The sequence below is a fragment of the Glycine max genome, chromosome 4 (genome assembly GCF_000004515.6).
Source record: "Glycine max cultivar Williams 82 chromosome 4, Glycine_max_v4.0, whole genome shotgun sequence".
Classification (NCBI taxonomy): Eukaryota; Viridiplantae; Streptophyta; class Magnoliopsida; order Fabales; family Fabaceae; genus Glycine; species Glycine max.
Genome location: NC_016091.4, coordinates 43,558,196 through 43,580,128, shown reverse-complemented (window position 1 = coordinate 43,580,128; position 21,933 = coordinate 43,558,196). Strand labels below are relative to the sequence as shown.

Below are 21,933 nucleotides of genomic sequence, written 5' to 3'. Positions count from 1 at the left end.
TTAAAAAAATTGATTTTTTTTAATGAATTATTTTTTAACATATAAATAAAAAATAAAATATCTAAGCACATCATGGTTTTGCAGTTGATGCAGTTACAGTTTTGTCGCGATCTATGATATTACAACAAAATTATAGAAAATGCGGCTGATATAATTGTTGTTGCAGTCATGATATAAGTTTGGTGAGTTAAAAATCCTTTATGTTACAACTACATTTACATATGCAAATTGTAATTTAAAATCATAAATTATGTGTTTAAGAAAGTATACTTATTTATTAATTATCACATTTACTTGGTACTATTATTTACTTTTTTTTTTAAAAAAAAAAGTTCAAGTTGAGTTTGAGAGTTTATTAAGATCTTAACAGATCTCAAGATTTAATTAAAAAGTATTTACAAATTATTTATTTACAAATTTTTGATTAACAGGTAAGATTTAAACTAACTTTATTACATGATATGAATATCAGTTCTATTTTTACCAATTCTATTTTTATCACTGGACCAACCTTCATTTGTCTCGTTACTACCTACTATAACTATTTCTCTCTCTCTCTCTCTCACACTTGCTGCAGGCACTTGATTGGAAGTTGGAAATCAACAAAACTTATCAATCTCTCTTTCTCTCTGCGGCACCTCTTGTTAAAAATTTGTTCTTTTCACCGAAACCCGTAAAGGGTCGTGAGCTAGCTTCTTCTCGATCCATGGTCCTGGTTTTTCTTCCTCTTGTTTTCAGCTTCTATATGCAAAAGGGGGGAGACCGAATGATGCAAAATATTTATAATGTAGTTACCTCACTAACCACCTAAGCCATGAAAACAACCTTCTTCTCGTTTGGGTATTCTGCGAATTGGTGCATTTGTTTAACCCTCTAGGCCCTGGTTGGATCTGCATTTGGGGTGCAAGAGTTTGGGCAAAAAGGTTGAACTTTGATGGTTTTGAGAGGCTTCAAGTGTGAGCCACATGAAGAACTTGAAGTGGCACAAGCAAATTTCCAACAGTGGCAACAAGTTGGGGAGAAGGCTTTCGCTTGGGGAGTATAACCGTGCAGTGTCATGGTCTAAGTATTTGGTGTCACCAGGGGCTGAGATAAAGGGTGAAGGAGAAGAGGAATGGAGTGCAGATATGTCTCAGTTGCTCATTGGATCCAAATTTGCCTCTGGAAGGCACAGCAGAATCTATAGAGGGGTTTACAAGCAGAAGGATGTGGCAATTAAGCTGATTAGTCAACCTGAGGAGGATGAGGACTTGGCTGCTTTTCTTGAGAAGCAATTCGCTTCTGAGGTGTCCTTGCTCCTCAGATTAGGCCACCCAAATATCATTACTGTAAGTTTTTTCTTTCTTCAATTTTGTGTTTTGTACGAACATGGTGTGATGTAGTTGATTGATAATTATGGTTCTTAAGCATGTGGTCAGAGGTTTGATCTTAAGGTTGGTGTGTATGAAATAACATTTATCATAGAGATGTCATTAGCTCGAAGAATTTGTCCTTAGCTTTCCCCTAGAAATATCTTGGATTAAAAAAAAAACTGTTTTTTCCATGATTCATTGTTCTGTTCTTGTATCTGCCTTGTTAATTAAGTATTATTGGCATGGAATATGAGAGATGATTCTCTTGCTAACGTTAATAGGAATCTATATTACTAGTTTTTGTGTGAAAGATCCTGACCTTGATACTCTTAGTCTAAATATCCAATTACCATATATTCTTCACTTTTTGAGGATAGCTTCTTTACCCTCTTTAAACTTTTTGATGGTTCAGTGGTAAGGTTGTTTTTGTCTTGCAATTCTGACAAGGTATTGTGAAATTTGGTGAAGGAACTAGGAAGACCAAAAAGGAAACAATTATCTGCAAAATGAAGTTATGGATTAAAATACGAATTTTCTACATTTGATGCTTTGGTTGGCAAATAGATTAGTTGGAAAAGTGGTGCAAGAGGCTTGTACATATGAAATTAAAATTGACGAAGGTGCTTCCAATGCCTCAAGTGTATCATTCTATTCCATTTGTTGAAAAGTTGAAACTGAACATAAGAGCTGAGATTTGTCCTTAATTTAGGCTATTTCTTTAGCATGTCATTTTATGACACCCTCTCACCCCAGTCATTCCAGTGTCTTGTGGATGTCGTTGTTTTTTTTTTTTTATCAAGTATTGAGTTTTAGGAGCTCTGAGAGGCAAGTGTTTTATTTGGTTAATTCTTTCTCTTGAAAGTTGATATAATATGGCAATCTGACCTAATTAATACACAAGAACTAAAAGCTTTTAATGCTGAGATTTACCATTTTTAAAGAAAAGAGAATGTTTTCAATGTAAAATTTATGCTGCTGAATATTAGAGAAATTAACCATTTCTCAGGAACTATTGACTTTTATTGATCATGCAGTTTATTGCTGCTTGCAAGAAACCTCCTGTGTTTTGCATAATTACTGAATATTTGGCTGGAGGTTCTCTGGGAAAATTCCTGCATCACCAACAACCAAATATACTTCCACTCAAACTTGTTCTGAAGTTAGCCCTCGACATTGCGCGGGGAATGAAATATCTTCATTCTCAAGGGATTCTTCATAGGGATCTCAAATCAGAGAATCTTCTTCTGGGGGAAGATATGTGTGTAAAAGTAGCAGATTTTGGTATCTCATGCTTAGAATCTCAGTGTGGCAGTGCAAAAGGATTCACCGGAACTTACCGTTGGATGGCGCCCGAAATGATAAAAGAAAAGCATCATACCAAGAAAGTAGATGTGTATAGTTTTGGCATAGTTCTGTGGGAGCTTTTGACAGGAAAGACTCCATTCGACAACATGACACCAGAGCAGGCAGCATATGCAGTTTCGCACAAGGTTTGGATCAGAATTTACTTAAATTGTTTGATTCTTACTCTTATTGTATTTTATGAAGAAAATTAAGTGCTCATTGCTTGCATATCTCGTGACTAATCTACATATTTACCTCAAAAATTGGTGGTATGCACATGCTCAGTCTGCATAAAATTGCCTTGCATCTCTATTGTTATATTTGTTAGTAGTACAATAGTTGCTTTATTAAATAATTGAACTAGTTACTCTAGACATATAGATATCACTAAATTCATACATAAATCTGAATAGCATAAGAAGTACTTCCGAAAGTTACAGTTACACTGTGATTAACAGATCTATAAAATCAAGGGATGTTGTATATCTTTGTTAAAGGTGAAAACAACTGAATGCCAAATCAAATATCTTGTAAAGAAAAATACTGCTAACACACACTCAAACATTATCTTTCTGAGAGACCTTTTCATATTGACTGAAATTCATGTGGGTCCTATTAATTATGTGGGTCACATTTCCTATTTGGTGGTCTCATTTTCAAACTAGTAGGACCTATATGAATTTTAACTAATAAGAGAGTATGTTAGAAAGAAAATATTAGAAAATGTGTTGGTAACACTCTTCATTTAGTAGATTTTATATATGATGTTGGAGATAAGAACTCCAACAAAGAAAAGAGCTCAGGAAGAGATGAAATGTCAGTTCATCAAAGTGGATTTTGTCAGTGTAGCATTATAATAGTACTATCGAAGATCAATTTCATTCTCTATTCTAAAGTTGTTTTCATACAGATCCTTTTGTTAACAGGAACAGTTTGCTTTTGTATTATTTGTTTACACGTAGATGGAAACATGGGCTTGCATAATTATATATGTAATGTTGTTATTATTGTTCCTCACACCCTTTCATTTTATAATTTCAACCCACTATGTTGAGTATGTTCATGAACTACTTTGGCTACTATTTTTTACAGTGTCAAAATTAAATATTTTAATATACATCGTTATATCATATGCATACACATGTTTGTATGTTCGTTTTCATTATTTACTTTAATACTACTATACTACTATGTCTCTATGCATGCACTTGACTATGTAACCCATTTTGATGGTTAATGTGCCCCGAATCTTTCTCAAGCGTGTTGGCGTTGTGGGCAACAATTATTCTCTGTCTATGATCTTTACACAGCATGTGGTTGTGTTTTGATTATGATAGACTTGCTTATCCAAGCTAGGCACCTCACTAACAACATTGAATTACGATAAAAAAAATTTTAGAGGTTTCTTTATTTTTTGGCCTGACATATATAGATGATGGTTACTTTTCCAACATTTATAAGATATGGTATTATGATATAACATTATTTATGAAAATCAATGATTGCTACCACCCCTGCTTCCCTGTCACATGCACAGCACATCAGAACAAGGTGCCATATAATTGAATCACTAATTGAAAGAGAAGCTTTTTTTTTTTTTTATCTCTCCTTTTTGATATTGCTTCCAATCAATCAGAGAGATGCAAGAACTATATACATAGTCCAATCTAACTTTTCCCGTTCATTGTCTTTGCACATGCTACAATATCCAAGAGATATACTTTGAATCTAAACTTGTAAAAAATATTAAATTCTAAAATATATATGCCATTAACTAAAGGCGGTTTATGTTTCTATTTTGCCATAGGTATGTTTCCATGGATGGGACTTGTGAAACTCAGCAATATGGCTTCATATATGTTTTGGAAATGTTTCATATATTTATTTGAGATTAATTTCTGTGGACGCTCAATCTAAATTATAGAGTAATTAGTTTACATTTTGATGATGTAAAAAAAAATAATATTGTTTAATCACAAACTATCATATATGGTAAGTTTATTAATTTTTATAATTACTACTTTAAAAATAAAAATCATGATTGACAATATAAAACTATTTAGCTTATGGGACGTAGTCATTCAAAACCAATAATTATGTTGTATATGACTTTAAATGTAGTTGATATATAAGTCAACAAATTCATGATATATGTTTATTTATGATTGAATAACCATATGAAGTATTTTTACATTATTAGTACATATACTATTTACTATATTAGTTTTGTTAGCTTTATGGGTTTTATAACTATGAGTGTTTCTCTTCTTGATTCACATTTGAAAAGTAAAGTGGGGTTTTATATAATTTTATTTTCAAACTCAATTTGATGGATTTTGATTCTTGTGTAGAATGCAAGACCTCCATTGCCTTCTAAGTGTCCATGGGCATTTAGTGATCTCATCAATAGATGCTGGTCAAGCAACCCGGATAAAAGGCCTCATTTTGATGAGATAGTGTCGATTTTGGAGTACTACACCGAATCACTTCAGCAGGATCCAGAGTTTTTCTCAACTTACAAACCGAGTCCTACTAGTAGTAACACAATTCTGGGGTGCCTCCCCAAATGCAATGCTCGCCATAAATTTGGTGCTTGCAAAGTTTAGCAATAGATATGCTACTTGTCAAGCAATAGATGCATGCTTCTTAGTTGTGTGACTTGAAGAATTGTATTATATTCGATCCCATGGGAAGAAAAGTTTGTTTAATTTAACGAATACAATTATTCTCTTCCGTTTTAATGAGCTCTTTTGAGTAAGAAGAGGCTAAAAGTATGTGTTCCTTCAGTCAATTATTTTGATTGCTATCGGTAAGGATATAAATTATTAATTGCCAAATGTATCTTCTATTTTTACCATGAATTCTCCACTCTTGCTTTTCTTGGGTTAGATGCAAGGTTCCCCCCTTAACCTACTGTGTAGAAGTTATGGTAAAAACTGAAATTGTGTACAACACGAGAAATAATTGTTTATGTATCAACTAAAGCAACCACTACTTTATTAAGAAGGTAATTTTGTCATCCTATTTTTTCCTCCTTTGACTTATGCTTCTTGCAAGGAGGGTTAGTAACATATTTTTTAACATATTTTTTTATTAATTAAATTTTATTTTAAATTATAAAATTATGAATAAATTTTATAAAATGAGAAATGAGACTTGCAAATTTTTATGATTTTCAATAAAGTTCACCTAGTAATATATTTAAAAGAGTGTTGGAGTACAAGTGCGAGATAAAGTTTCACATTATGTAAGAATGAGAGTTGAATACCATATAAGTGAATATAAGACCCATAAATTTGAGCCTTAAGGTTTTGGGTTAAAGTATGATGTCAAATTTACTTATATGGTTGGTTATGATTTATTAGTGTAAATCTCTTTAGTATTTATTCTCCTTGGTTCTCCAACAATTGATATCAAAGCAACTGTTGATGATTCTTGAGAGGACAAAACCATGTAGTTCAAGATCTAAGGCAACACCCACACCAGAGCTTGGATATGTGAGTCTAGGTGAACCACATCAAGAGTACAATCTTGTCAAAGATAAAGATCGTTGCACCATTAAGGACAACGATATGAGTTTGAAGAATCGGCTAAGTTGGTTGTTTTTGCACTTTTCACTTGTGCTAGAGATCCTTGTATTTTTCAAGAGGTTATGAACAACCTAGAGAAAGACAAATGGATGGATGCTATGGTGGATAGGAGATGGAGTCTTTGCTGAAGAATCAAACATGGGAGCTAGTTGAGCTTCCTGCAGGCAAGAGAGCCATAAGATGCTAATGAGTGTATAAGAGGAAACCTTCAGTATTAGAAAAAGAAGGGGAAAAGATCAAGGCTCACTTGGTATCAAAGGGGTATGCACAACAAAAGGGGGTTGATTATCATGAGATTTTCTCTCCAGTCGTAAGACACACTTCAGTGCTAGCCTTGGTAGCCAGTTGTGACATGAACTTGGAGCAGATGGATGTGAGGACAACCTTTTTTCACAGTGATCTAGAGAAGCAAATTTATATGGAGCAACCAAAAGGGTTCAGTAAAGGTGGATCGGGTCGCATGGTTTGTAAGTTAAAGAGGTCTTTGTAGGGACTGAAGTAGTCTCCAAGGTAGTGGTACAAGCGGTTTGACTCTTACATGTTTCGGATTGGCTACAGGCGATGTAAGTATGATTGTTGTGTTTACGTGAGGATCTTTGATGATGACTCTTTTATTTTTCTGCTACTATATGTTGATGATATGCTAATTACTGGTAACCATTAGTGTGATGTGAATAAGTTGAAATCATTATTGAGCAAAAATGTTGACATGAAGGACTTAGGTCCTGCCAAGAAGATTCTAGGGATGGGGATTCATAGGGATAGGAAATCAAGACAATTGTGGCTTTCACTGCAGGACTATGTTGAGAAGGTGTTAGACAAGTTCAACATGAGCAATGTGAAGCTTGTGAACACTCCAATGGCAAAACACTTAGTTTTCTGTAGATCAATGTTCGAAGACAGATGCTGAGGTGAAGTACATGTCAAAGGTTCCCTATGTCAATGTAGTTGGTTACTTGATGTATGTTATGGTTTGCATTAGACCGGATTTGGCACATGCTGTAAGCCAAGTCTACAAGTTCATGTCTGACCTAGGAAAGCGACATTGGGAAAGAGTAAAGTGGATCTTTAGGTACCTAAAGGGTACAATAGGTCATGATATTATGCTTGACAGTCAATAGAGTGATCCTTTAGTTGTGGGATATGTGGATTCTAACTATGCTGGTGATTTAGATGACAAAAGGTCTACAAGGTATGTTTTTACTTTTGGAGGTGGGCCTATTTGTTGGAAGTCCATAATTCAGACTCTTGTGGCAATGTCAACAACTGAAGCAAAGTACATGGCAGTAGCAAAGACTAGCTAGGGAGATTTGTAGTTAGCAGGGCTAGTGAAGGAGTTGGGCATTGAGCAAGGTGGAGTTCAGTTGCATTGTGATAGTCAGAGTGCTATTGACTTGACAAAGAATCAGGTGTATCATGCTAAAACCAAGCATATTGATTTGAGATTCCACAAGATCAGGGAGTCAGTAACATCTAGTCAGATTTTACTCAAGAAGGTTTACATTTCAAATAATGCAGCTAATATGTTAACCAAGGCGGTCACAACTGACAAGTTCAAGCATTGTTTGAACTTGTTGAATGTGCTCAATGCTAGATATAACGGGACCCCCAACCCAAGACATTATGAAGTAGACTTGTTGTTTATCTTCCATGGGGCTGAATATTCGCTAGGGTGGAAATTGTTGTGCATGGCTCATATTTTATGGACAAGGCAAAGTTGGAGTGGAGTGTAAGGGCCACTTATTGTTGGGTTACAAAGCAAGTTGGGGGTGTGGGGGCAAAGTCCCCGCGGAACACGTGATATTGTATGCAGATTAAGATAAGATAATGCATGCGTAAAGATAATGTACACATAATGATAATGTATGTAGTTTTAAGATAATGTACATGTATATTATATATATATATCCTGATGTAAGCGTATTGTTTATGAAGAAATCGCTTAACTCTCGAAGACGTATGCACACTTGTCAAAACTCGTTAAATCTCTTGTGTTTGTATATGTGTGTGCATGTGATTTCTCTCATTCCCATTAGATTTTCAGTTGCCATTGCTAACAATTGGTATCAGAGTTTTAAGATGTGCAACAGGGTGGTGGTGATCCTAGGCTTGGGGATCCTTGGTATCGAAAGTCTTCCTAGCGGTGGGTCTAGGTGGTGTGTCCTATGGGTGGAGCAGCACTGCAAGTATTTAGAGCACATGGACTCTAATAGCCACCATGAAAATACTCGTGGATGAAAATAGCTTCCGCTTGAGGGGGAGACTATCATGTGAAAGAGATTCACACTTGAGGTGAAAATTGTTAGAGTACAAGTGTGAGGTGAAGTCTCACATTGTGTAAGAATGAGAATGTTGAACATCATATAAGTGAGAATAAAACTCATAAACTTGATCCTTAATGTTTTTGGTTAAGGAGTGGAGTCAAGTTCATTTATATGGTTGGTTATGACTTATTAGTGTAAATTTCCTTATTCTAATTTGAAGATTGAGCTAGTGAAGACACTGATTCAAGGTTCAATGATCTAGTCATAATTAAACCTTAGTTGAGTCAATTTTATATTTTTAATATCATATAATATTTTAAGTAATAAATAATATAAAATTATAAAAAAATTAGGATCTAAAAATTATAAGTTAATATAAATGACTAAATTATATGTTTTATAAGATAAAAAATTAATAATTATGTAAAATATTTAAAGATATATTTTTATTCATCTTAAAAATATTTAGATTAAAAAAAATTAAAAATAAAATAAAATATTGATTTAAACTAGTTCTCTATACTGGTTTTTGGATCGACTATGCTATGATGTTTTAGAGTGTCTAGACTAATGACAAAATCCATTATCGGTAGGACATGTTGAACTGGTCATTCAAAACAGTGCTTATTAATAAGTTTTTTTTATTATAATTTATATAATTTAAATTAAATTATTTTTTTTTAAAAAAAAAGTCATATGAAAACAAGGATTTGTCATTGATCCACTTGGTTTTTGGTCTCCATGCATATGTTACAAAAGAAATGGCTTTTATTTGGGTTTTACACTATGTAGCCGTGAGACATATTGGATTCCGGTAGTCCATTTAGTTCAGGAATTGCTTTTGCAACCCCATTTTTACTTACATACACTCTTTAGTGTTTTTTAAATATATTTTTTAAATTAAGTTGGAAATTTATTTTAGTAATGGGTGAATGTTCTAAAAATTAGTTTCTAAAATCTATTTAATACATTCTAGAAACTAATGTTCAGAAGGGTTACAGTTTAATATATATTTTGGAAACTAATATATATATATATATATATATATATATATATATATATATATATATATATATATATATATATAAAGTAGGTGGAAAAATTATTGGAAATAAATTTTATAGTTTTTGTGGGCATTTTTGTAATTGTGGAAATAATTTATGTGTAAGTTTTATCTTTATCAATGTGTTTAGTAAGATTTTTTTATTTTAAATAGTAAGTAATGTTTTTCTTCACTCTTTTAAATTGTGAGTCAATTTTGTGAATGAAATTGTTGAAGGTATTTGCCTGTTCGTATTTACTGAAATATATTATTATTAATTTGTTTTTAATTGCCGCAACGAATTATTAATGATTGTTATTTGGTAGTTTCAAAACTATGGCCAACAACGTTTCGTTCTCATGCCTTTTCTGTTTCCTTTCTTTTCAATCCTTCTATATATATCCTTACCATCATCAAACAAGAGTTTCCATCAGAATATCATTCTATTCATCTAAAAATAAAATTGGCTTCTAAAATATTATTTTTCTTATAATGAATAGTCAAGCATTAATTATACTATGATGATCAAGAAATCATGCAAGCATGAAAAAATAGAATATTTCACCGTGAAAATCTTACTGTAAATATTTGTTTTCTTTATTATTATTATTATTATTATTATTATTATTATTATTATTATTATTATTATTATACATGTTGTCTTAGTCATATCTGCTATTGTTTTATTTCTATTTCGTGGCATTTGTGCTAAATTAATCCTCAGACGTTTCATGTTAACATTTTTTGCTCTCATTGATTAATTTATAATGGTTTTTATTCTTTAGCATTTTGCAGAGAAAATCAGGTTGGAAACTCTCAAAGATTCATATGGTAACGCCTTCCTTCCAGGTTTCAGTAGAAATGAAGAAAAGAATAGATTGGATGTTGATTTGGATGATTCTGAAAGCATATATTGTTATATTTGTTTTTGTTTAACAATTTAAAAAAAAAATGGTTATATGTTTGTTTTGTTTGGATATTTCATAGTTTTATTATTGTTGATTCTAGGATATTTCGTTGTGAAATTATTAGACCTTTAGTAGAGAATCGACTATGAATATTTTTCTTTTTTACTTCTAATAATGATTATTAATATTATTTTTTTTACAATTTGTAATATAAAAATACATTAAATATTTTAGACATAGAAGTGTCAATGCAAAGAGTTGGAAACTTTTATATTAATAAAGATAAAGAACTTAAAAAATATTATTAATGGATTAACGATTAATTAATAATATTGATAATAGATTTTTTAAAAAAAAACAAATACATTAAATATAATATAATGAATCACTAATTTGATCATAATTGAAAAAAACGAAAAATTAATTAAAATAAATGCATTAAATATTATATAGCGAATCATGCAATTATTATTATTATTATGATTATTATTAACAACAACATTTATTAATTTATTTTGTAATTTTTTTTTGAAAAAAAACCTTAATAAATGGATAATAAAAATTGACCTTTATGTATATTAATTGCGATAGCCAAACATATGGTTAGTTGGTTTTTTGTTTTACCAATAATTTACCATAAAGAAAACATAAATTGTATATATTTCATTTATTAATGATTAAAAAACAAATAAGAGGGGATATGAAAACTAATTAAATTCATTTCATATCAAATAGAAGTGCAAATATTAATGCACCTTAGTTTTGAAAGGTTAGCTTTTCCACACACTACTATAGAAGTCGGATTCTACATAGGTTAATTGAGACATACTATGTCGGATAACAACCGTTGTCATCTCCAATGTCGTCAAAAGTTATTATGTTATCAACGACGGTTGCATAGGACCGTCCTAGAATACATTGAATTCTAATACGGTCCTGGCCACGTGACTGTCTTACAATTCAATGCATTCTAAGATGGTACAATCACATGGCCAGGACCGTCTTAGAATGCAACGCAGTCTACGACGGCCCTGACCAGGTGACCGTCTTAGAATGCATGTATTCTAAGACGGTCGTGATCAGAACTGTCGTAAAATATTTTTTTTAATTGGAGTTTTTGTTTTTTTAGACATTTACAGTAATTCAGAGCGCACGCGCGCGTTTTTGATGTTGATCAAAAGTTGTTATTGATATAAGATTTATCAAACAAAATTTTACATTTGTGCTCGCACAAAGGGAGGACATATCATTTTACGAAAATGAAAAGAATAAATTTAGAGACTTCTAAAAGAAGAAAAAAAATCCCAACTTTCAAGAAAGGGGTACCAGATATATACCTTAATATAAGACGTTTAGATAATCATGAATCCCTAATAAAGGTCTCATTACACTTTGGATGCAGCTCAATTCCAACTAAGTAATAACCCTCAAGATAAAAACAAGGTGTAACAGAGTTAGAATGATATTAATCTTGTCTTTGCCAGAAAAGATGGCTTCTGCAGATCCACGTTGCTCCCTTGCGTTGCCATCTCAATCAACACGTATAGGTTCATGATAGGCATCTGAAAATGACAAAGAAAGAAAGCATGTTGCTGAGTAAATTTGGCCTCTTCCAATGTTGACAAACCATGAAGCTGAACTAAACAACTTCTCAAGTAAAAAATGCCAAATATATAGCTTCACTAAAAGTTGCCTACTAGCAACATACAAAAGATCTGCACCATTTCTGAACTTAAATTGCATGCAACACACTTTGCTAGATAAGTTTGTCCAAAACGAATCCTTGAATGAGTGAAAGTTTTCATAGAGGGAGTTACAATAGAGCAATCCAGAAGAATCTACATTCCAAAATCTTCTCTCAAGACTTGTAGAGCATTAATAGGCTTAAGAACTAAAATTATCCATTGACTACCATGAATGACCAACAATGGACCTAATTACCCTTGGCAATGCTGAAAACCATCTAATCTGGGATGAAGTAACAGTTTCGAAGAAAAAATATCTCTATAATGATTGGAATTATATTTCTCAATTCTTATTCTATTAAATCGTACGTAGAAGACTGTCATATAAACAAAGTTTATTAAAGAGGAGCTTAAATTTGACCAACAGAACCACATTGTTTCAAAAGAACACATTCTAACAAACAGGGCTTATTTAATTGTGAGAACTTTCTACTATCCCTCCCCCACTGATTTCAAAATACCAGTGCACAACTACAACAATAAATTATCTTTGGGATTATATCTGATAAATGGAATTATTTAGAACCTACCCAATCCAAGTAGACAAGTTTTAAGTAATTAAAAGTAGATAAGACATGTACACATGATCATACCTAATTGACCAGGTAAATGTCAAAGGTAAAAAGATGCTGCAGCATCAGGCTGGAATCCAATAAGAACTTCAGGGGTAGCAAAAATATGCAAAATGGGGATAAGTTATAATGAAAATAAGCATATGCAACCAAGTGTTTCTACACACACATGAGCCAAAATGAAGACAAACTTCTACAATTGTAACAAAATTAAGTGCACATACCTGGGCCTTCATCAATTCCACGTAGACCCGAACAATAAATGGGTATAATGGACCTAGATCACCAGCTGGCCTTGTAGAACGGACAAGCTAACCAACCTTCCACATCAGGGTCTGATCAATTTTACCCATGGGAAATGCAAGCAACGTACATACCTTACTAGACAAAAATAAATCAAATGAGTTTATTCACAAGTACTCATTGACAAGCTCAGGGAAAAAAATCCAAGAGACATAAATTCAGAACTAAAACGAGTATGAGATCACAACCTTAGTCGAGATTATTTTAGATATAGTTCATGTAATGGACTCGACAGTGTTGTTATAGGCCAAATCTTCAGTCATTCCATTTTCAATGTACCTCTTAAACAACAATATGAGTGTCAAATGACTCAAACCTAATAAACTAAAGAGGTTATAATGTGTCCGAATACTAAATACTAATACATCAATGTTGACCCTTTCTACTTACTAATTCAAGGACAATTACTGTTACAATACTTTTTTATGGTGGCTAAACATACTCGATAGTTGGTACAATCAAAAGCGGTTTCCCATATTATTGCTCCTCTCATGAGCCTTATGACTAACATTAAATACAGTTTGTTCCACTATGAAACACAATACCAAGAAAATTAAAAAATAAATCTAAATGAATAAAATAGGAGGCAAGCACACAACACACTCTCGGTTATCCAACATTTTTTTTGTGTCCATATTGTGGAAGCAATGTCTTCCAAGATTATTTTGATGATGCCAAAGAATCAAGAATCAAACAAGTTTCAAGAATCAAGATCAAGATTCAAGATTCAAGAATAATCAAGATTCAAGATTCAAGACTCAAGATTCAAGAATCAAAAGAAGACTCACTCAAGATAAGTATTAAAAGAGTTTTTCAAAACATTGAATAGCACAATAATTTTTCAAAAAGAAAAATCTTTTACCAAAGAGTTTTACTCTCTGGTAATCGATTATCAGAAGGTAGTAATCAATTACCAGTAGCCAGCATTTTTTCAAAACTGATTTAAAAAGCTATAATCGATTACCATAATCATGTAATCGATTACCAATGTTTTAAAACGTTAGATTTCAAATTTCAAGAGTCACAACTAGTGATAAAACATTTTCAAATCATTTTAAACTTGTGTAATTGATTACACAATACTTGTAATCGATTACCAGTGTTTCTAAACGTTTTGATTTTCAAATTTAAATATGAAGAGTCACATCTTTTGATGTGTAATCGATTACAATATAATGGTAATCAATTACCAGTGAATGATTTCGAAAAATAAATTTCCAAAAGTCACAATTCTTAAAGTGACTTGTTTCTGAAGAATTTTTCAAAAGTCACAACTTTTTAAGTGACTAGTTTTCAAAAGAGTCACAATTTTTAAAAGGTGACTAGTTTTAAAGAAATTGCCAAGAGTCACAAAATTTAACTTGAGTCATCAAATGATTATAAATATGTGACTATGGCACGAATTTCAAATACAACTAAGACTAAATCCTTTCATTCAAAAAGACTGATTTCTTTCATTCATTCCTCTTCATCTTTCTAAGAGTTTTTAGTTCAATACTTTCTCTTTCAAGAAAAGTTCATTGAAAGGACTAACCGCCTGAGAATTCTTTTGTTTCTTCCCTTCTCCCTCTTAACAAAAGATTTCAAAGGACTAACCGCCTGAGATATCTTTTTCCCTTTCCCTTTATACAAAAGATTTCAAAGGACTAACCGCCTGAGATATCTTTTGTATCCCCCTCACAGAGAATTCAAGGGACTAACCGCCTAAGAATTCTTTGTCCTAACACATTGAAGGGTACATCCTTTGTGGGACAAGTAGAAGGTACATCTACTTGGGTTGTTATACTGAGAACAAGAGAGGATACATCTCTTGTGGATCAGTTCAAGTGGAGGGTACATTCACTTGGTTGTTCAAAGAAAACAAGGGAGGGTACATCCCTTGTGGATCTTTGGCTTGTAAAGGATTTTACAAGGTTGAAAGAAATCTCAAGAACCGTTGGTTGCTTGGGGACTGGATGTAGGCACGGGTTGTGGCCGAACTAGTATAAATCTTGTGTTTGTCTTCTTCTTCCCTACACTTTTTAATTTCCATTGTGTACTTTTAATTGCCGCTTTTACTTTTGGTTAAGTTATTGTTTCTGTTCTTTACTTTCTTAACTTAGTAGTAAAAGCCTAGTTGAATCTAGTAACATTAAGAATGATAAATTTTTAATTAGTCAAGATACATTAATAATTAATTCAACTCTCCCTTCTTAATTATTCTGAGGCCACTTGATCCAACACATATAATTAAAAGAGTATTTTTTTTATTTTTTATTGGAATTAATCTCATTCAGAAAATTTGAAGGTACTTAAAGGTGAACCCTTCCAACCATGTTTTCATTATATATAAAAGTCAGGTTTAAAAGAAAGAAAAAGAGAGATAATAAAAAAAGAGAGTGTGAAATGAGAACAAGAAGAAAAGTAAAATCCTATTCATTATACATTAGAGTTTAAACTCCTAACAATTTTCTTAAGATTTTCTTATCCATTACAACTTACATAACTTACATATTCTTGTATTTTTTTTTAATTTCTCATTGTAAGTTCCTTAATTATTTGAAATACATTAGATAGACACTACTTGTTACTTAAAAAACACATTATACCAAAAAATCTTATAAAAAAGTTCTAAAGATTAAAAAAATAAAAATAGCATGTACAATTTCAAAAAAACTACATCAGGTGCCATTGTAATATGCTAAAAAAACACATTAAAAAAAAGAAAATAAATGCCACAAATTTCTTGGTTCCTCAGGTAATAGGTGATTCAAACTTGAAAGACATAAACAATAATTTTCCCTTTTGGTGGGTCAGTTTGATTGGATTAGTAGGGGCAAGGTGGGGACCATTCCCACAATTATTCTATATTATTAGTTGTGATAAGGTCTGTTTCTTGGACCTCTGTATGTGGGTGTTCTTTCCTGTTTTTTCCAACTAAGATTGCACTTTTGCTCTTTCTCCCTCTGTCTTGTCTGTCAGGCAGAAACTGCAGCTTAAATAAACTTCCTCTTACACTGCACTCTTCTCTTCTTTTCTGTTCTGTGTCCCTTTTGGAATTGTAAGTCCCCAAATTTTCTTTTACCCTATCACTTGCAGCTCATAATGGTCCATTTCTCAGTCCTCTCCCACTCACTCACTCAGGCACCACACCACACCACTTTCTAGTTTCCACCCTCTTGTCATTAACTTCTGCTGTCTCAAGGCTTTAGTAGCCAAAGAAGAAAAAAAAGTATCTTACTTTCTGACACCATCTTTATGGCATTAGTGTTTTAGTTAGTGCCTAAAAAAAATGCTTGTCTTGTATTGGCCACTCTTAAAGCCTCAAACTTTAAGCTGCCCCCAACATCATATCTCCAGAAACATCCCACTACTTTGATTTTCTGTCACTTTGTTGAATTGAAAGTGTTCCATTTTACTAATTAGAAACCACTGTTTGCTTTTTTCTCGGGTCTTTGGAAATAATCTTCACTTCAATTTTCAGTTTGTTTCCATGAACGAAGCCCAAATTGAAATTACCATTCCTCACTTGTTCAAAGTCCTCATCAGCTTGTACTTGTTAGAATTGAAATTACCATTCCTCACTTCATGATCCATCCATTGTTCCCAACCACACTCTTCCCCACTTGATTGACCAGTGGCTCCAATTAGGTAACTCTGCCACTATTGATTATTTAGCTGCACTTAAGCACACCCTTGAATCACCCCAATTGGAAAACAAGATCCAAGCACTCGAGAAAATTAGAGTCCTCTTTGATGAGTATTGCTCCTTCAAAAAATCTTACTTCCACCAATTGAGTTTCTTGCCACTACTTTTAGAACTAGTTTTTGGTTCTTGGCTCTCAAAAAGTCACAACAGGGAGTTCACTGAGCTAGCACTTTCTTGCATTCTAAAGTTGTTGCCTTTTATGAGTTTAGAGCCTCTAAATATGATCAAAGATGAGTCTAAGTTAGCAACTTTTTTGCTACTATTTGAAAAGGGAACTACCTCGGTTAAGACTAGTCTTTGCCATATCATAGATTCAATAGCATGACCACAAACAGAAGAGGTATGTCACATGCTTGGACACTCTCACAAACTAGTACATGAGATTGTTGGACTTGTTCGTCAAAATTGTGAGGTTTCCAAGGTTACAATTAAGGCCATGTTAGCATTATGTTCCTTGTATTCAAGATGGTTTTTAGGGTGTGCAATCAAGAGTGTAGTGAGAATGTTGTTGGGATACTTGCAATTATTTGTTGTGATTTTGGGCATGCAAGAGAGGAAGCAATTGAAGCTGGAGTTTTGACTCAGTTGTTGTTTCTTCTACAGAGTTAGTGTGGCACCAAAACTAAAACAAAGGCTACAATGCTGCTCAAGTTGCTAAGATCCAAGTGGATTGAGGAACCAAAACAAGTGTAAATGTGAAAAATAAATGTTCAGACTCTTCACACAGTTCAGACTCTTCACACAGTTTACAGGTATAGTTCAGAGTATGTTGCATAATGACCAACTCTACATGGAAAATGAATATGCACTTACATAAAAGTTCCGCCCATCCAAGACAACACTGCGAATGTCACTTCTAGCAGCAATATCCTCATAGCACGCATACAAAATGTCCATGCAGGAATAATATGAAGCACTATATGCTTTCTCAAATTCCCTATTTTCATCGTTAGATAAAGCATTGTATACAACTTACATACCCTAGCAGACAAAAATAAATAAAATGAGTTTATTGACAAGCACACATTCACATGCTTAGGGAAAAAAAATCCAAGAGACATAAATTCAGAACTAAAATGAGTATGAGATCATAACCTTAGTCGAGATTATTTTAGATATAGTTCTTGTAATGGGCTCGACAGTGTTGTTATAGGCCAAATCTTCACTCATTCCATTTTCAGTGTACCTCCTAAACAAGGATTCCACAATACCATGAACAGCCCTAAGTAAAATGCCTATAAACCATAAAAGCATAAATTAGACAACAAGACTTCAAAGAAAAAAACATCAAGGAACTAAGGCAGAGATACTCTTGCCTCTCTCCCGAAAGATGTGACTCCTGTATTCCATCTCTAACGAAGTTGCAAATGTAAAAGGAGAACCAAGGGCAACAGACCATACCAAAGCAACATCAGTAGCTCTGCCATCCACATCCTGCATGCAATGATAGAGCTCAGCCCCAGGAAAAAAATTAAAAAAATAATGATTGTAGGCAGGGACACCACCACGAGAGAGGGAAAACGAGAAACAAATGGCATGAGGATCTCACCTGGTGGACTAGAAAACTTGAATTAATTCCAACACCATTTATTAAGCATAGAGCAACAACCACAATTGCAATTATTACATAAACAACAGAAAGTTTCTTTTCCCCATTTGAGCAAAGTGTAGAATCTGTAAAAAGCACAGCAAGACTAAAAGAAGAATTGTATTTCCATTGCTTAGTAGCTCCTATAGTCAATTCACTCGTGCTCTACATTGGTCTAAGTCCAAAGCACCATAGTTACATGCATTTAGTAGCTGATGCATAAATTTGTTTATAGAGATAAGGAACCATGAAGTAATGTAATGTTCATATAACAAATTGGAAAAAAATACATGCAATGGAAAGATAAAAATTTTCCACCATCAAATGAAGGTTAATTATAAAATAAGTATGAATAACGCAAACATAAATGACTGGTAAAATGTTTAGTATGAATGAAACATGTTCTTATGTTATCTAAATTTTTCTAACTTCTGAGTTCTTAATCTGGAGAAAATATCCCGCCCATTTGTGTCGGAGTGTTGTCACGATCTCTTTGCTTAGCGGTGTTCCATCATAAAACCACTGCAAAATTGTAAATATGAAATCAGTTGAGTACATAAAAACATTGAAATTATTGAGCTCTACTGACATTAACAAGTAAATGATTAATAAAAAAACATACACTAATCCATTCATTCTTCAAACCGCAGCTGACTATGCACCAGATCCAGTGCATGACATAGTATCCACACTCGTAGCCTCTTGTTTGAACATGACTCTACATGCAAGATGTTCACTTAAGGTAGTTATTTCAAAGAAACACACATCAGTAATTGGAGATCGCTATATTAATTTAATATAATGGCATACCTTTGGTTCAATCCACCGAGGCACATGTTGATCTGCCTTTCCTTCTTTAGTAGTGCTTAATGTTTTCATTGCACTATTTTAAATTCAGAGTTAACGTATATAATCAAATAATCATTGTTTGTGTATTGTACAATTGCAATACATCAATTGACTTATGATGGTAAAACTAACATGTTCACTGCAGTCTTGATGTTAACATCAGGCTTCTAACGCAAAGAACAAAATCAGACAACAATATTGTCCTGTGGACACACAACAAGAAGTTTCCAATGGGCCCTGAAGACATAAAGGCATGTCATTGAGGCAACAATAATTTACATAATATCGACATTCAACAACATGAATTCAACTTACTGATTTAGGCAAGGTGCTAAGTACACTTCTTTTTGTGATTCCTTTACCTATTTTTCAATGTAATGTTGACAATCTTCACGTTTGTTCTTTGCATTGTGGATACACTGAGGTTCAAGGAAACCATGCAGTGATCCATAACCTATGCTTGTACTCTAATCATGCATAAACCTGTTTCAAACATTTGACATAAATATTGTTAATGGTATATTTTAACAAACTTACATCCTCAATTAACAAATGGAAGACCTAATAAACCAAATTTACTTACATCAGCCACAACTGTAGTATGGATATGTTCCAACACTTGTCACCTAAAATTATCTCACTAACATCTGCGTGTGTGATGAAAAAGCCATCTTTGACATTATCGATCCCAAATTTAGCCCCATCACATGACAACTCAATTGGCTTTTGGTAAATTTCAAACAAGTTTTTTACCAACTCTCCCAATGGAGCCACAACATTGTTCGTCTCAGCAGATTTAAGCGGTCTGGACAGAGGCTTTTGTGAATCCTACAAGGTTAACAAAAAATAAAGAATTACGCCATATATGGGTTTCCATTGTAACTAAAAATTTAACAATGTGACTAAATAACTATTCATCATAAAACTAATTACCTCATTACATATGGGTTTCACCATATGTGTTGGCCATCCCACAAAAGTGCCAACAACTTCCTTCACAAACTTAATTTCTGATGTCAAGAAAGGAACATGAGCATCACCTTGGTAAACTTTCACAACACTCACTCGAACCACATCATCTGCATAAGGCACATTGTGTATGGTGCCATAAGTGTCATACAGTTTTCCCAATGCCACTAGTTGTGTAAATTGCTCGACAACTACATGCAGGCCCACGGTATCAGCACGCAGATCAGAATTATTTTTACCTATTGCATTTGTCTCAGGTGCTGCACAGCTCCCCTTCGTGCTTACCCTTGCAGCTAATACTTTTATATCCTGTGGCTGAAGTGGGGGTGGGTGTTGTGATGCAATTTGTGATAACTCCAATTTGATTGCTTGTTTCAATTCTTGTTTAATTGTGTCCAAAGTGCGTTGCTTTTCCTCTTCTACCATCCTCATCCACGCTTCTTCTCTGTTCTTGTTTTCTTGTTCTACTTCTTTCCTCCATTCTTCTTTTAAGTTACCAATGATTTCAGCCAACTATTGTGGCGTGATCGATGTAGATGAAGTGGTAGAGGCACGTGAGACCTGACCAAAGTACTGGCTGATTATGACACCTGTCCCCGCCACACGGACACGACCAGGATGCTCCGGTCGGCCAATAGCCGTGTTCAATATATCCTCACGTCCAAGAGGAACAAAGCTGACTTCAATGGTCTGCTCTTCTAAAGAGTCCTGTTAACAAGACAACACAAATTTAAAAGCCAACGAAGATCGTTATTATACAATTAATTAATTGGTACTATCAAATGCCAAGGTAATTACTCACAATTTTGTCAGATATTTCTTTGGCGAATGTAGAGGTCATCTGGCCATATCGCTTTGTGCGAGCCATCTTCCACTTCAAATGTCTAGAAACGGAGGACGGTGGGTCCAGATACACTGACGGGTTTTCAGTAAATTCTGCTTGTTGTTCTCGTGTCTTCCTTTTTTTGTCCATTAATTTTTTTTCAAGAAGCTCGTAACCTCCACGAGACAACAAGTGCAAACAATCATTGTATTTTTGAATCTCCTGCACCTTTTTCCGTATTCACTTTGAAAAAAAATGGGACATTTTCAAGGATTAGAAAAAAAAATTATATCTTAACAAATTGAGAAGCTGCATAGAGAACTATATATGTAGTAAAATAAACTTGCCAATTAGGGGTTTGGTGGCTTTTTGCAAATTCGGCTCAAGTTGCTACGTCAATACCATACTTAACAGAAGGATCATCTTTGGCTTGCCCCTCATTGTTACCGTAAACATATTTTGTTGTTAGGGAGGACTTAAATTGCCTCCATCGAGTAGCCACCGTTGACATCACCTTCTTTTTCGCATTGTCACCCTTGGGGATGTCGAATTTGGCCTCCAAAACAAAATTGTTAAGTAACAATTACTGACATATCATTTTTATTAAAATATTATATGAAATCATATACAAATGTCAACTAAAATAAGAACTTACCTAAATGTCACCCCATATAAGATTCTTTAGAGTTTCTTGTACATCATTCCAACTAGAGTGCACAATAGGAATTTTGTCTTGTGCTACAACTCCTAGATAACTATGAATCTTCTCTTTATTAGTGCCTGATCCTTTCCCAGTGGCTGGGTTGACGTTAACTGTAGGCCGTGGTTGATCCAAGTTTCGTGCAGTCAACCTTCTTAGACGAGTGGATTGTCTAGTCTTCTTAGACGTACCATCG

At 33.5% G+C, this 21,933-nt stretch overlaps 1 protein-coding gene and 1 pseudogene across 1 annotated transcript; one reads left to right on the top strand and one right to left on the bottom strand.

Moving 5' to 3' along the window:
• The first annotated feature begins 540 nt into the window (after positions 1-540).
• Positions 541-5,533, top strand: LOC100789341 (serine/threonine/tyrosine-protein kinase HT1). The gene is made up of 3 exons (XM_003523026.5): positions 541-1,328; positions 2,387-2,842; positions 5,048-5,533. Exons 1-3 carry the CDS (start codon positions 966-968, stop codon positions 5,300-5,302), a joined length of 1,074 nt encoding a protein of 357 aa, XP_003523074.1. The 5' UTR covers positions 541-965; the 3' UTR covers positions 5,303-5,533.
• Positions 5,534-11,954: 6,421 nt separating this feature from the next.
• Positions 11,955-21,469, bottom strand: LOC121174740 (uncharacterized; annotated as a pseudogene).
• Between the last annotated feature and the right edge of the window lie 464 nt (positions 21,470-21,933).

What these genes read in the sequence shown, in the direction of transcription:
- LOC100789341 (XM_003523026.5), top strand. Translation starts at nt 966, where the DNA reads ATGAAGAACTTGAAGTGGCACAAGCAAATTTCCAACAGTGGCAACAAG. An exon ending in GCCACCCAAATATCATTACT is followed by an intron (nt 1,329 to 2,386) that starts GTAAGTTTTTTC and finishes TTGATCATGCAG; the next exon opens with TTTATTGCTGCTTGCAAGAA. An exon ending in CATATGCAGTTTCGCACAAG is followed by an intron (nt 2,843 to 5,047) that starts GTTTGGATCAGA and finishes ATTCTTGTGTAG; the next exon opens with AATGCAAGACCTCCATTGCC.